The sequence below is a fragment of the Rhipicephalus sanguineus genome, chromosome 9 (assembly GCF_013339695.2).
Source record: "Rhipicephalus sanguineus isolate Rsan-2018 chromosome 9, BIME_Rsan_1.4, whole genome shotgun sequence".
Classification (NCBI taxonomy): Eukaryota; Metazoa; Arthropoda; class Arachnida; order Ixodida; family Ixodidae; genus Rhipicephalus; species Rhipicephalus sanguineus.
In genome coordinates, this window is record NC_051184.2 from 9,881,766 (window position 1) to 9,898,911 (window position 17,146).

A 17,146-nucleotide genomic window follows, 5' to 3' on the forward strand; every position below is an offset into this window, starting at 1 on the left:
TGAAGTTAAAGCGGTAGCGCGCGAGTAAGCGGACTTGGTGCCCTGCTCGAACATGACGACATCCCAAAGTGCTGCTATCCAATATCAACGAATCTTTTATGAGAAACTGGCGTAAAACGTTACTGCGCTGATGCGGTTGTACTTCTCTCGTTTCTATAATTCCAGCGTATCAGTGTAATGGCGTCATCTCAAACATAGCTCAATGAAGCCTGATGCATTCGCAAACTGATGATGACGATTATCATTATTATCATCATTATTATTATTATTATTATTATTATTATTATTATTATTATCATTATTATCATCATTATCATCATTATCATCATTATTATTATTATTATTATTATTATTATTATTATTATTATTATTATTATTATTATTATTATTATTATTATTATTATTATTATTATTATTATTAGCGGAGAGTCTTTCAGACTACTAGACTCAAATGGGGTAGAAGTGCATGCCGTCGCTGACTGTTTTGCCGCACATTTCTCATCCGTTTAATTAGGCCTCAGACTCTAGCACTGATATCAGACAGCCTAAGGCAGTTGGCTCACCCAGTGCTTTGTCGCTGGATGAAAATCTTATCTGCGAATGCATTAAGTGCTTAAAACCATCCTTATCATGTGGCCCAGATGGCATCCCCTCCGCCATACTAAAAGCTTATAGTAGTATATTTGTCCCAGTACTGACTACGATATTTAATAACTGCCTGGACACTTCCACATTTCCTAGCATGTGGAAAACTGCTCGTGTTTTCCCAGTATTTAAGTCGGGCTCTAAAACAGATGTTTCTAATTATCGCCCGATTTCTCTACTATGTGCCACATCAAAGATCTTCGAGCTGGCTCTTCACAAAATATTGTCTTTTAGTGTTAAAAGCTCATTGATTCCTAATCAACATGGTTTTCTCGCTGGCCGCTCAACTACCACAAATCTTGCTAGTTTCATGACGCAGATCTCCACACCTATTTCTCAGAGAGGACAGGTTGACGTACTCTACTGTGACCTGAGCAAGGCTTTTGACGTAGTCAGCCACACACTGCTTATGGTTAAACTTGCGCAATTTGATGTTGACTTGTCGGTTGTGAATCTCCTGCAGAGCTATCTGCTCAATAGATATTGTTATGTAGCGGTAAATGGCCAAACGTCTTCTTTGTATAAAGTGACTAGTGGGGTCCCTCAAGGGTCAGTATTAGGCCCACTCCTATTTTTAATTTACGTTAATGATGTTTCTTTTGCCATTCGTAATTCTTCTTTCCTCTTGTATGCCGATGACATCAAGATTTTTAAGGAAATTCATTCAGTTAACGACTGTCGCTTGCTGCAGTCAGATTTGCGCTCTTTTTCCGAATGGTGCAACGCTAATAACCTTTCTCTGAATGCCTCGAAGACAAAATTCATGTCTATCACTCGCAAAACATCTAGCGTGTCATTTCAATACTCTGTCAATTCTGTGTCCTTATGCAAGGTTTATGAGATCAGTGATCTTGGTGTTGTTGTTGATAGCGCGTTAAACTTTTCTGCTCACGCTAAGCGTGTTGCTTTGCGGGGTCTTCGCACCCTAGGCTGTGTTTGCAGATTGTCTAGAGAATTCCGTTCTCCTATGCCCTTCCGAAAATTGTACACCGCGCTATGTCTTCCTCAACTGGAGTATGCGTCCGTGATATGGAATGGCATTGCTCAATCCAGCGGTAACACCATTGAACGAGTCCAGAAAAAATTCCTTAGCATATATAACCATCGCTTTGCTAAAAAATCTCGTTCAAATACTGCTGAATTATTATCATTGCCATCACTTCACTGCCGACGAAATCGTTCTGATCTCTTGTTTCTTTACAAGCTAGTCCACGGTTTCATATCCTGCCCTGTACTTCTCAATTGTGTTAATTTTCGAATTCCGCGTAAGTTAACCAGAGAGAACAGACCGTTTCATGTACCCGCCTGCTTCTTCCAACACTCTACCGTTCACAGAATACAAAGTCTCTATAATGTTAATTTTCTTGATCTTGACATTTTTCATAGTCCACAATCATTGTTTTTATCCGAGCTTTGTACTGTTTTGACATAGTATGGCACAATGTACAAAGTCTTCCCTTCTCCGTCTTTCCGCATAGTTGTATATATGCAATCTAATTTTTCATTCCCCTTCAATATTTCTCGTGTTGTCTTATTTTACTCCTCCCCTTTTGTGTTCATTTCTCTTTGTCTACGTGTATTTGCTCTTTTTATTTCTGAAGACTGTCTGTATTGTATAGTTTATTTTTTTTTGTTTTTTTTTTTGCGTGCGCCTGCACAAAGACCTTACGGTTGTTCCTGGGCACGTTAAATAAATGATTGATTGATTGATTGATTTATTATTATTATTATTATTATTATTATTATTATTATTATTATTATTATTATTATTATTATTATTATTATTATTATTATTATTATTCCCGCACCATGGCTCCCAGTCGGGATGCATGCTTGCTATGCTCCTGCCCGTTTTTCGGTAAGCAGCAGTTTTTCCGCTGTGAAAGTTGTTCTAAACGTGTTCATGCGAAGTGTGTAACCTGGCCTGATGAAGAGCTGCAACTTCTGAAGTCTGGATCGCGCTCATTTTGCTGCAATTTATGTGATCTGAGCAGTTCTTCTGGTAAGCCTAACGAAGACAACTCGGCGGCGTGCAGCGATGAGCCCTGCAGCTGCTCTCAAACCGGTTCCCTCTCCACGTGTGCCCCTACGGGTGGTGAGCTCGCCGGGCTGCGCCGCCTCCTCCTCGACGCGTTGGAGGGAATCTCGTTCCTCAGCGACGAGGTATCCCAACTACGCGAAGAAAACGAGCGCCTCCGCAAGGATCATTCCCGCGGTGTTGAACAACAAGCCCGTGTGGTCGCCTCCCTTCGTGCAGAGGTCCGCTTCCTGCGTGAGGAGCTGACGCGCCGCACGGCCGCCGTGTCAGTGAAGGCGCCTGTGATCCCTCCAGAGCAGGTGACCGTTGGCCGATCTGTGACCTCCAAGCAACCTGCGTACTCTGAACAACCTCTGTCCAAAATTCTTTCATCTTCGAATTCGCCGCCATGTGACGTAGACACGTCCGAGCGTGTCAGTGTGATGCCTGCGACAGCCTCTTCTGCAGCGGTAACTGAGGGTGTAAGAAAGAAGAAACCCGCCTCGTTTGGAGCATTGAAGACATCCACTATATCTGTAGCTCAGCGGCCACAACGGCCACAACGGCCAAAGGCCATTTTTGTTACGAAGCTGAGCCCGGACACCACTGCTGCTGACATCAAAAAACATATTGCTTCATTCGATATGTCTCCCATTTCCTGCCGGCGACTTCAAACAAGATTCCAGTCATATTCTTCATTCTATATCGAAGTTGACGAGGAAACGCTACAACGCCTGAATGACCCTTCGATGTGGCCCCTCGGATGCCTCTTCAAGTCATTTCGTGGGGAGCTGCGCGATGACATGCTTCATCCCTCTGAGCAAGTGACTGGAAACGAAAGTGCCGTGTAACGTAGACATATTCTATCAAAATGCTCGGGGTCTGCGTACCAAGACACTGGAGTTTTTCTCTAATGTTCTTTCGTCTTGTTTTCCTATTATCGCTATTTCTGAAACCTGGCTCGGCACTGAAATTCTCTCATCGGACTTTTTTCCCCCGACTTACACCACCTTCCGCCGTGACCGAGATTCCAGTGAAACCAAACAGAAAGGCGGTGGCGTGCTGATTGCCATTGACAATTCACTGAAATCCGTTAGACGAAAAGACCTAGAAACTATCGAAGAATCGATCTGGCTAGAAATCAACCTTGAGCGCCGTGAAAAATTGTTGATTGGATGCTTCTATTTACCGCCCAGCATTTCCCCTGCCTCGTTTCACGATGTCATGTCTTCTATTGAACTTGTGATATCTTCTCATAGTGGGCACAGAATTATTGTTCTTGGGGATTTCAATGCACCTGGAATTGACTGGAGCACGCTTACCTTTTCTCATTACAATCATTTCACAGAGAAAAAGTGCAGCCTGCTCTTGGACTTTCTCGCGTTTAATTCCCTAGTGCAACATAATTCAGTCGTCAATTCCAGTGGCAACGTCTTAGACCTGTGTGTGTCAAACGATCAACCCCTTGAAGTTTCCCGCTCCAACATCTCTCTTGTATGGCCGGACAAATTCCACCCACCACTTAACGTAAGATTATCTGCATCAGCCGAAACAACGAGCTACAGCAGTTACGTAAACAAATCTCCAAGATTTGCGTTCAAGCGAGGTGATTACACGGGCCTCTATCATCACTTGTCCACCGTTGAATGAATGAATGAAAAACTTTATTGGTGCAAAGAAATTCTCCCGGCGAAGGTGGAGCCCTCAGTCCAGGGCCCCTGTGGCCTTTGCCATCTTGCGCGCTCTGTCGATCAGCTTGAGCTGTTCTTCAGGCTTCGAGCAGGACAGCGCAGCCTCCCACTGCTCCGGTGTTGGTGTGTTGTTTATTGGCACATCCTTTGAGTGTTGGCAGGCCCATGTAACATGATAAAGTGTTGCATGTTCCCCGCATAGCGGGCATTTGTTGTCGTATGTAGTCGGATAGATTTTGTTAAGTAGGCTGAGATTTGGGTATGTATTAGTCTGCAGCTGTCTCCAGGCAACCGACTGCTCTTTACTGAGGTCTTTGTGGGGAGGAGGGTAAATCCTCCTCAGGGCTCTTTGATGTTCTAGAATTGCCCCATAGCGTCTAGTGACTGTGTTTGGTTCCCCGTCGTTGTGCGCCCCCCGGTTGGCGTATGCTCGGGCGTTGGCGTCAGCACGCTGGTTCCCAGTCACAGTTTCATGGCCTGGTGTCCACGTAATGGAGCAGCACGAGAAGGTGATTTTTCTCGCCTTGAGTATGCGGATGGCAGCAGTGGATACGCGCCCGCTGCTGTATCGTCTGCACGCTTCTTGCGAGTCCGTAACTATTTCCGCAGTGGATTCTTTGCCCTGGTGCGTGATGGCGAGAGCGATCGCTACTTCCTCAGCCTCGAGGATGTTATTGCTTTTGATCGAAGCGCTATTGACTTCCCTAAGCTGGTGATCAACAACGCTCACTACCGCCCCGGAGTGTTCTCTGTATGTGGTTGCGTCAACGTACAGTACATCTGTTCTCCCTGTGAAATTTCTTTCGTGTGCTTCTGATCTTGCCTTTCTTCTGGCCTTATGTATTTTCGGATGCATGTTTCTAGGTAATGGGCTGACCTCAATGATCTGGCGAATGTCCTTCGGTATACTCTCTGTATTGTTAATTTCTCGGCAAGCATCCCTCATGCCCAGTATCTGCAGCGTGTACCTGCCCGTCGGAGTCAGCATGAGTCTCATTTTCTGCGCAAGCAGGTGCGCCTCGATGTGTTCTTGAACTGTGTTGTTTATGCCCAGTTTAAGGAATTTTTCGTCGAGGTGTTGACTGGTAGTCCGAGGGCGCATTTGTAGGCTTTCCTAAGGATTGCCTCTAATTGTTCCTTTTCCTCCGTTGAGTGGTCACAGGTTACTGACAAACCTAATGTTGATGACCAGGTTGATCGGTTTACGGAGCTTGTACTGAGCAGCATGCTTAATTTTATTCCCCAGTATACACCTAAACAACGTAAATATCCCCACTGGTTCTCATCAGAACTTATCAGTGCACTGAAGCATAAAGATCACGCACACAGGAAATCTAAATGTTCTCCATCCAGCGAGTGCAAGGAAGAGTTCAGCTTTTTTCGAACTCTCTCTAAACGCCTATATAAACGGGATCATAGTTCGTACATTCAATTCTTAGAAAAAAGCGCCTCTGACAGGCCGGCTGAGTTTTGGAAGTATGTGCGTAAACGGTCTAGCAAAAGCGGAGAGTCCTTCAGACTACTAGACTCAAATGGGGTAGAAGTGCATGCCGTCGCTGACTGTTTTGCCACACATTTCTCATCCGTTTATAAGGCCTCAGACTCCAGCACTGATATCAGACAACAGCCCAAGGCAGTTAGCTCATCCAGTGCTTTGTCGCTGGATGAAAATCTTATCAGCGAATGCATTAAGCGCTTAAAACCATCCTTATCATGTGGCCCAGATGGCATCCCCTCCGCCATACTAAAAGCATATGGTACTATATTTGTCCCAGTACTGACTACGATATTTAATAACTGCCTGGACACTTCCACATTTCCTAGCATGTGGAAAACTGCTCGTGTTTTCCCAGTATTTAAGTCGGGCTCCAAGACAGATGTTTCTAATTATCGCCCGATTTCTCTACTATGTGCCACATCAAAGATCTTCGAACTGGCTCTTCACAAAATATTGTCTTTTAGTGTGAAAAACTCACTGATTCCAAATCAACATGGTTTTCTTGCTGGCCGCTCAACTACCACAAATCTTGCTAGTTTCATGACGCAGATCTCCACACCTATTTCTCAGAGAGGACAGGTTGACGTAATCTACTGTGACCTGAGCAAGGCTTTTGACGTAGTCAGCCACACACTGATTATGGTTAAACTTGCGAACTTTGACGTTGACTTGTCGATTGTGAATCTCTTGCACAGCTATCTGCTCAATAGATCTTGTTATGTTGCCGTAAATGGCCAAACCTCTTCTTTGTATAAAGTGACTAGTGGGGTCCCTCAAGGGTCGGTATTAGGCCCACTCCTATTTTTAATTTACGTTAATGATGTTTCTTTTGCCATTCGTAATTCTTCTTTCCTCTTGTATGCCGATGACATCAAGATATTTAAGGAAATTCATTCAGTTAACGACTGTCGCTTGTTGCAGTCAGATTTGTGTTCTTTTTCCGAATGGTGCAACGGCAATAACCTTTCTCTAAATACCGCAAAGACAAAATTCATGTCTATCACTCGCAAAACATCTAGCGTGTCATTTCAATACTTTGTCAATTCTGTGCCGTTATGCAAGGTTTATGAAATCAGTGATCTTGGTGTTGTTGTTGACAGCGCGTTAAACTTTTCTTCTCACGTTAAGCGTGCTGCTATGCGGGGCCTTCGTTCTCTCGGATGTGTTTGTAGAATATCTCGAGAATTCAGATCTCCCATGGCCCTACACAAATTTTACACGGCAATATGTCTTCCGCAACTTGAGTATGCGTCCGTGATATGGAATGGCATTGCTCAATCCAGCGGTAACACCATTGAACGAGTCCAGAAAAAATTCCTCAGCATATATAACCATCGCTTTGCTAAAAATGACTCTGGATCTCGTTCAAATACTGCTGAGTCATTATCACTGCCATCACTTCACTGCCGACGAAATCGTTCTGATCTCTTATTTCTCTACAAGCTAGTCCACGGTTTCATATCCTGCCCTGTACTTCTCAATTGTGTTAATTTTCGAATTCCGCGTAAGTTAACCAGAGAGAACAGACCGTTTCATGTACCCGCCTGCTTCTTCCAACACTCTACCGTTCACAGAATACAAAGTCTTTATAATATTAATTTTCTTGATCTTGACGTTTTTCATAGTCCACAATCACTGTTTTTATCCGAGCTTTGCACTGTTTTGACATAGTATGGCACAGTGTACAAAGTCTTCCCTTCTCCGTCTTTCCGCATAGTTGAATATGTGCAATCTAATTTTTTATTCCCCTTCAATATTTCTCATATTGTCTTATTTTACTCCTCCCCTTTAGTGTTCATTTCTCTTTGTCTACGTGTTTTTGCTCTTTTTATTTCTGAAGACTGTCTGTATTGTATTGTTTATTTTTATTGATTTTATTTTTGCGTGCGCCTGCACAAAGACCTCACGGTTGTTCCTGGGCACGTTAAATAAATGATTGATTGATTGATTATTATTATTATTATTATTATTATTATTATTATTATTATTATTATTATTATTATTATTATTATTATTATTATAATTATAATTATAATTATTATTATTATTATTATTATTATTATTATTATTATTATTATTATTATTATTATTATTATTATTATTATTATTATTATTATTATTATTATTATTATGACATGTTTTTAATGGCGCAAGGGCTAGGTATGGCCAAAGAGCGCCATGACAGATAATGTGGTGTTAACTGTGACGAAAGATTTACGATGATAGGACGCCATAAGGCTGCGCAATGGCCTAAAAACACGCGCTACATAGAAGCGTAATCGATACATATATATCACAAAATAATGACTGCTAAATGTGGGGTAGTGTTGGAGTTTTAAGTGAATGAGATAAGTGACTGAGCTACTGAAATATGAGAATGTAGAAACAGCACGAATGCCTCCTCAAGGCCTTTGAGCCCAAAAGCATTAGCATCGCAATACGTTAGTGCTCTTTAAATTACTTTATGTAAGCTGAAAGCAAAGACATAAAAGGTGTACATGCGCCGATTGTCCTTGCATGTGTACATGCCATTCTGTTAAACACGGCCTGTGATGAACTACTACTCGCACAAACTATCATTAATGATATTACTATTGAGCTGTGTGCGCGATGTCTGCGATTACATATGTAGGCCTGATTTTTGGCGCGGCTACACTCGCCTGAACACTACGAGAAGTGTCGTCAAGACTTCTACGCGAAAGCTCTTCCGAGCTTCAGCATGCCATTAGTGCACAGGCTTTAAACCATTCATCTCCATCTGTTTTGTGTTTAGAAACGTCTTAACCAGGTATTCATTACCTCTAGCTTGCGTTCGTGTTGTTTTTATTTGTTTTGTTAATTGCTATCGATGTCATCAAATGGGCATGAGTGTCATTCAGCACATAGCTTTATCATTGGGACATTAGAACCATACAAATGTATGACAACGGGAAGTAGACGAACAGCTATAGAATGATGTGCTGATGAACATATATACACATGCACAAAGATAAACAGATGGACCGATAAAGACGGACGGACAAAAATTCACAGGCACAGGCTTTCGTGAGCAGATGCTGGCAGGTGTCGCCCCTTAACGAGCAAAAAAACCTCAAACTTCTGTCGTAGTTCTCAAAGCTGTCTCACGGTGGCAGGTTTGAGAACATCAAACCCAATGCCAACGCGATGGTGGCTGCGTGGGAGCTCTTAGACAGTGCAGCTTTCTCGCTTTTATGGCCATGAAATCTACTGGCACAGCTTCTGCCAAAACACCTTCCTTTCATAAATGTGCATCGAATACTACGCGGTTTTTCCCACTTCGTTCTCTTCAGCCATACAAGCACGTGCACTTGTCAGCAGACCACGTTGACATGCTGCGCGTTCGATGAGTGCGAGAAGTACGGACGGAGCTCTGTATAGAAAAACGTTTTATGTGCATTCCTGCTGGGGCAGGATAACCCGAGTAGACGTGAAGATATCTCGAGTGTACTGAAACAGCAGCACAAGTAAAGGATCGCTTCGTGGGAAAGCTCGACCAACTCAGTCAAGGACGAAACGGGATGTTGCGTTTTAAAACGCCTCCGCGAGTTGTAAGAGTGCGTGAAAGGGTACGAAATAATATATGGCGCACGCACCTCGCGGACAGGTGTTTCCACTCGGGACCACCTCTCCCCTGTACCTCTGCGAAGAATCGCGTATGGCAGGCCGCGGCTGTCAAAATCGTGCCGCAAAGAATGGCCCTCACGACTCCAACTGGAAAGACTCGACGAAAAGTAGGCCAGGCCTCCGGTGGAAAATTTTTCACCCCGGGCCAGGCCGCTCCGGTAAGATGATAAGGAAGAGGATGAGGACGAGAATGAAGAGGATCAGAGAATGAAGGTCCTTTTCTGGACGCTTATGGTTCACGTATAACGTGTGTCCGTGATCTCCCGCGTCGAGAGCGCTTGGCCCGCCAGGAAAACCATTCCTTTGTGTCACCTAGTTTTAAGCTTTTCTTTTTTCAGCAGCAACCACACTTTGCGCTCAATAGCTCAGTTCCTTTATCGTAGAAGTGTTTAAAACGCAACAATCCCTGCCTGCGGCTCCCTCCATTAGAAGCTCGCCGAAAACAGGTGACCTCCACGCATAGCTGTTTTCGCGGAGTTAACCTACATAGCAATCGTCAACAGCTGAGCGCGCGATTTTTTCGGTGTTATCGCACTTTGGTTTCTAATGTTTCTTTTAGGAGAGGGTCGGGCTATTTAGCACGAACAACAGCTGCTTTTACCGAGCCGCTAAAAGGGGGATTTCTCTCAGCACCTTTCAAGCAACCAGGCAATGTTAAAATATGTTTAGTTCTTCTGTGAACTTCTAGGCCTGTTAGATTACTAAGGATCGCTCTTTTTAGTGCACCCGGATGGTGGCCTTTTTAAAATAATGTTATCTTTCTCTCTCTCTCTCCCATCTTCAGGGGTACCAAAGTTTCATAAATGCTACATTGACTTTTATACCTCAACACAGTGACTTTTATACCTCAACACAGTGGTTCTCAGCCATCGATGTGTCGGGGACCCCTTTTGGACTGGTCGTAGTGATGGCGGACCTCTTGGTGTGAGAAATTGAGGGGAGGAGGGGGGGGGAGCGAAACGCGCTCTCTACCGTTTTAAAGGTAAGACAACAGGCGAAAGAAATGCAGCGCTATTGCGGCTGATGTAGCAGGCTTAGTTTTAACTGAGGCGTTGGCGCCGATGAGGTGATCTTGTTCAGAATGTTGCTGCAGTTCCTGGAACAGGACCTGGAACTGGGAATAGGCCAAAATTCGCCTCCAAAAACTTTTTTTTTTGCGAGCGATGGCGTCGTGGGACCCTAACAAATGTATTTGGCCAACATAGTTCATCTTGAATGTAACTTTAACAGCGAACAGATGGAACTCCGGAACCAGAAGCCAGGAACCGGAAATCCACCACAACAGTAAGCATGGCTTTAAACAAAGCTGCTAAACGAAACACAAAAACTACGAAAGGAGGTGCGCACTACGTGCTTTGTTCTTATCTTTTGCTCAGTAGCGCTACTTAGGACGCTGTTTAGTGTGAAACAACGTGCCGAACTCTCCGTTCTATTAAAGCACAACAGCAAGGCAACTGCCCTGTTGAAGTTGTATTCTTAACCCTGTCGTCATCCCTTCACACTGTTTCGAGTTCTATGCGGCTTCCAAACGATTCTGCCGAGCTGTACTATGCACTTCAAGCCTGCCACTTCCTATTCTTCTTCGCACTTATAGACTAGCGAGGTCGTCGATTTAGGCGGATCTCATAATAATAACCGTTGGGATTTTACGTGCCAAAACCACGATATGATTATGAGGGACGCCGTAGTGGAGGACTCCGGAAATTTCGACTACCTGGGATTCTTTAACGTGCGGCTAAATCTAAGTACACGGGCCTCTAGCATTTTCGCTACATCTAAATGTGGCCGCCGCGGCCGGGATTCGATCCTGTGACCTTCGGGTCAGCAGTCGAGCACCATAACCACTAGACTACCGGGGCGGATCCAGGCGGATTTAAAGTCATATGCTGTTGCGTGCAATGTTTGATTGGTCAACTCCCTGCTGAACGTTAATTAACCACCTATGTGATACCTGCGGTTCCAAGGATGTCCCATATTCACCACCATGGCTGCGAGGGGTGCTAACACTCCTTGAAGTTTGCAAATACCCAGGAAACTTGACTGCTTTGTACAGCGTGTTAAGTACCATTTACCGCTTTTTGTGGTGGTTATATATGCTTGCATGAATAACAATTATTCAGCTAAGGCATTGCCGCCTAAGCTGGCATGCTGCCATTTCTTACATATGAGGCTGAAACATGGAAGATAACAAAGCAACTACAGAAAAAGTTTACGACCACGCAGCGTGCAAAGGAACGAAAAATTATATAAGTAAATTTACAAGATCGGAGGATGGCAGAATTGGCGAGGGAACAAACAGGGCTAGCAGATATCCTAGCTGACGTCAAGCGAAAGAAACGGACCTGGGCTGGCCACGTAAGGCGTAGGACAGACAACCGGTGGACAGTAAGAGCAACAGAATGGTTACCAAGGGAGGGGAAACGCAGTCGAGGAAGACGGAAAATCACATGGAGTGACAAAATTAGGTTCTCAGGAATAAAATGGAATCAGCTAGCTCGCTCAGGATAGGGTAAACAGATCATTGGGAGAGGCCTTTGTCCTGCAGAGGACTAAAAGAGGCTGAGAATCATGATGATAAAGGCATTGCTCTGGCAACAAGTTTCTTCTCGCATCAAGCAATGCGACGCTTGGCGGGTGGCCACCGTAACTAACCGGATGTTTTGTCAGCTAGGGATTTTTGAGGCGCATCAGGCGCCAGCTGGCTCCTGTCGTCGCCTATGTTAGGCTAATGCCAAAAAGTGTTTTGAGGCTCACTTTTCGGCCACGTCTCGCTGGACGCCAAAGCAAGAGCAAAAAAAAAAGGAAAAAAGAGAAAGAAAGAGACATGGAACGACGCTGCTTTCACTATGCATTTCAGGCCGCGTACAAATTACTCCGCTTGACTGACAGAAACAGTGGACGATGGCGCTGGGCCAAAAGAAAACATTGCCTCCGAGATAACGTCAATCACTCAATCACGCCGCTGTCTCTGAGGTCAAACAGCTGTTCCGTAAGCAGCGCTTGCCCGTGGTGTTGCAAACTCGCAACAAAAGAAAGTGCAACAATGACTATCCCTAGAGTCGGCTGCCACCTATAAGAATAAATGTAAGCTCCCGCCGCAGCTTTTTATTACCGGTAATAACCGGCTTGCAGGGTAGCAAACCGGTTATTAGTACCAGGTTAACTTCCTTGCCTTTTCCTTCTCATCTATTTCTCTCTCCGCCCACAGCCGTCACTGTCCCAACCGGAGAAAACTTGCATATATGCCCTATCCAATTGCATTTCCTCATTTCTGTTATGTCAAGCACCTTTCGCGCGATTCGGGCAGGTGATTTCACCATACAGAAACATGTTCGTGTCGCTCGTTTTCGGTCGAAAAGTCGAAATTCCTGCTTAATTTCAGCAAGGATTCCGACATCACAGCTCAGCCAAACGCAATATTTTAAATGGGGCCGACGAACTCTCAATTATTAGTACGCATAGCATTTACATTATCAGGGAAATAATACTTACGTACGGGACCGGCACGATCCAGCACCACTTTCTCGCACAGATGATTGGCAGGCGCGCCGCAGTTCTGGAGGCGGAGTTTATTGTTGTAACTGTCGGTCTTTTTGTGTCCTTTTGACCGTGTGCGTTTGTGACAATGGAAAGCCAGCTAGTGTCGTCCCACCTTTACTTCAGTTTATTCCCCGCGCTAATAGCGTAACGGGTCTCGCTTCCAAGCTCTTTACCGTCGTTTCGTGGAAGCACGTGCGACTGCTAGCCATACAGGTATGCGAACCCAGGGGGAGTTTTGCGCTAACGCGCGCGCGTGGAGCTTCGTAGTACCACGCTTTACGGGCCGCCGTCCCTTAATGACTATACAGGAATCCCTTGGATATCCGAAGAGGGTTGCCGGGAAATAGATCGTCCCAGGAGATGAAGCGTGCTCGTTGGTGAACAGCTACGTACCCCAGAGAAAAAGGACGCGCAGAAAAACAGTGCACACATATTTTTCAAGCTTCTGTAGTGTATTCCCCGAAGATCCCCAAAGCGCGTTGTCGCGTAATCAATGCCGACAAATGATAGAAGATTGTTTCTTTCCGCCAACGAGTCAAGCAGCACGCTACAGCGGCTTCATTAAAACCGGATACACGGAGTTGGCCGTTTGTCGCGTAGCTACACCGTGAGTATGTAAGAGCGTGATCATTAATCATTTCCGCTCTGGTGTTTCTCATTGATGCATAGATGCACTGATGGAGAAGGGAATTATGAGGATGCTGGAATAATAATCAGTTAGCCGAACGGGCTCAGTAAAAAAATACAAGAAAAAGAAAAAAATTATATCCTTGAACTTGGTACTCTGTCAGACGAAACTATTTTTTTTTTTCGTATACCAGGAAGCACAGGCTTCCTAGAAATGTAGGTTTCATTTATTGCATGCATCTAGAAGTGTTTTTTTTTCTTTTTTTTATTTAGTATCCCTCCAAAGTTTCTGTTTAGGTGAACTGATTCAACAAGATAGAAAACCCTGCATTTAAAAACCGCCCCACTGCCTTCAGTATTAGGCTTGTGCGCATCTAAATTGCAGTCATTATTCTCGAGTAATTAATTCACTATGTGTATGGAAACCAGCTTCAGCAGAGAAAACGAGAGATACTTAGAAGCTGTGCGTGCGCATGAGTCAAGCATTATTACTTGTTTGCAATAAGTCTACCTTTACTTTGTTTTCTTTTCCTAAGTGTGTTTCTTGATGCTTACACATTAGTCTTTACCGATGTTATCTTTCCAGCAAACGCGACAATTTTTTAGCTTTCATCTCCTTAAGAAAAGCGATTGTATTAAACACGTGTTTACAAAACTAACTGCAAACCAGCACAAACATGCAATAACTGTCACCCACGATCAGTGAATATACAGCGTGACAAATCGTGTCGATCCTGTTTCGACCTATTAAACGTCTGAAGCTTGTTTACCACACGCCTGCATCGACGTAAACGAATTCGCGATGCAAGCTCTCGCATTATCTTATACTCGCATCTCTGAGCTTAGGCCTCTCTCCCATCCGTCAGCCTTTTACCCGACGCGCTCCCTCTACCAGACCCCAGAGAGAAGAACGCCAAACGCGTTACAACTCAGAACAAGCTGAACTTGCTCCATGCTGCCTCCAGCAAGCGTAAATTCGTAAAAGGATATCGCGCCGTCGCCTCCAAGCTCATTTTAGCGATTTTAAGCGGAGCGCCGATGGGACAAATAGTTTACGTTTCCCGCTGTGTTCCCAGCTCTTCGTGTTGAATGCGCGATCGATGCAAGAGAGCGCGATGCGCTTTCGTGCGCTTCCTAAGCCCTTGGGTCATGGTTGACAGCAATGAACGGACGCGCTAAAAGAGATTGCGAGCGGGGTTCGTTAATGGCGTAGCGCCCCTTTGTTTAACAGCCGGGAGTCGGGAAGTCGGGGGTATTAGCGATTAACGGTCATTTAAAGCGTTTGTTGCTCAGCCCTAAAAGGCTTTAGCGTCTGCATTCAAAAGCTCCAAGTGACAACGAATCACAATTCCGTTCAGATTCTGAGGTGTATTTTTTTCGTCACGCCGTCGCATAGCGGGGTTATGTTTATGCATAAGGGGCCTTTAGAAGACTATGAATCACAATACGCATTCTAAGAGATACACATGTAGCAGCTTCTTCTTTACAAAATTAGACATCATCATCTCCGTAGTTTAAACAATACGCTTTAGTCAGATGTCGATGGAGTATTAATGCCATTTGCGCTTGCAGCCCTTCTTTGTAGCACTTTGTTTTATCGTATGAGTCCCCAATAAGGTTTTTTTTTTTATTTTAGAACACATTACAGCGGTTAGGTGCTCTTTAACTATTACTGAACAAATAATTTCGTCGTTCCTTAGAGTTGAAAAGTCTTTCGCGGATAAGCAACGAATATATTTCTGGTTCTGCAGATGGAACACGAGCACAGGACAGCTTCACTTACCACACTATCAGAACAGCTTATGTATACTCATGCTGTAGCACAATGTAAAACATCACAGACATATACTGGATGGGACGACAAAATACTTCACAGGATATACCAATGGTAATCTTGGTAATCCATAACTTGCTGGACAGTGCTAAAAGAGGATGAGCACGAATCACGAATGAGACAAAAGGAAACACTTTCACAGAGAAGCAATGTACTTTACGTTAGTTATCAATTTAATGTTCATGCACACAATCAAAACAATTTCTAAATCCTGGCTTTCTACGCACTAGATGCTCAAAGCAGATACGAGAGCGTGAGTACTAAACCCACTTAAGTAACAAAATACGATTCAGATCTCAGTTCTATCTGTCAGTGGCTATCAAAGCTACGTGTTTGAATATGAATGCGCACACTTCGCTCCATCTCAGGTGTTTCGATCAGTGGCTGTGTGACGTATTGGAATACTGACGAGAAATAGCTTAAATAGAAATGGCGATTGAGCGAACATTTTCACGAGTAAACTTGCCTTCGTCAGAGTACTTCAGTAATTGTCCTGTTTGTGTGTTCGAATATTGCTACATGATTTACCTTCTTCCCGCAGAACGCAGCGAGAGGAGGCGTCCACGAGGCGATCACAATGAAGCCGTCGACGACGCCGAGACAGATCCGATCACCATCTGAGGCCGGAGGAGCATGATCCCACCACAGCCGGCGTCCACCCTGACGCATACGGACGCTGCCACCAACATGGCTTCCGCCGACGAAGACGACACGGGTACATTGGTCGACGATCCTCTGTTGACGCTGAACGCGTCAGCAGCCGCCGAAATGCTCCTCCTGGCACTGGGCCCCAAGCGTGATCCGCTGACCACGGTCATCCCGATGACGCTAATCTACTCCGTCCTGCTCGTCTCCGGAGTGGTCGGCAACGTCTGCACGTGCATCGTCATCGCGCGCAACCGGTACATGCACACGGCGACCAACTACTACCTCTTCAGCTTGGCCGTCTCAGACTTGCTGCTCCTGGTTCTCGGGCTGCCGCAAGAACTGTACCAACTCTGGCAGCGGCACCCTTACGTGTTCGGAGAGGCGTTCTGCGTGCTCCGAGGCCTGACCTCGGAGACCTCGACCAACGCGTCCATACTGACCATCACGGCGTTCACGATCGAGCGCTACGTGGCCATCTGCCACCCTCTACGGGCGCACACCATGTCCAAGCTGTCCCGGGCCGTCAAGTTCGTCGTCGCCATCTGGGTCCTGAGCGCCGTGTGCGCCGTCCCGCTCGCCATCCAGTTCGGCATCGTCCACCAGACGCTGGACGGAACCACGGTGCTGCCGGAGACGGCGGCGTGCACAGTCAAGGACCCTCTGGAACACGCCTTCGAACTGTCCACCTTCGTGTTCTTCCTGCTGCCCATGAGCGTCATCCTGGTGCTGTACGTTTGCATAGCGCTGCAGCTGAAGCGCTCCGACGCCCTCTCGCGCCAGGACGTGCACCACAAGTGTCCGACCTCGAACAACAGCACCACCAGCGTTGTCAACGGGAAGGGTGACTCCACCTCCACCACGGGACACAAACAGAGCTCGGCCGTGGTGCAGCCACTACCCAGCAAGCTCCAGAGGGGCTGCCAGCTGAGGAAATCGGTGCGTGGAGGCGCGGCCGCGTCGTCGTCTCGCAAGGCGGTCATCAACATGCTGAGTGAGTGTGC

General features: G+C 45.4%; 1 protein-coding gene across 1 annotated transcript in view; it reads left to right on the top strand.

The window, feature by feature from the left end:
- LOC119404575 (pyrokinin-1 receptor) overlaps positions 1-17,146 on the top strand; it is a 183,978-nt gene that overhangs the window by 45,696 nt on the left and 121,136 nt on the right. The window contains exon 2 of the mRNA XM_037671121.2: positions 16,039-17,136. Coding sequence (XP_037527049.1) covers positions 16,131-17,136 — 1,006 coding nt within the window. The 5' untranslated portion in view covers positions 16,039-16,130. The remainder of the gene's footprint in view (positions 1-16,038; positions 17,137-17,146) is intronic.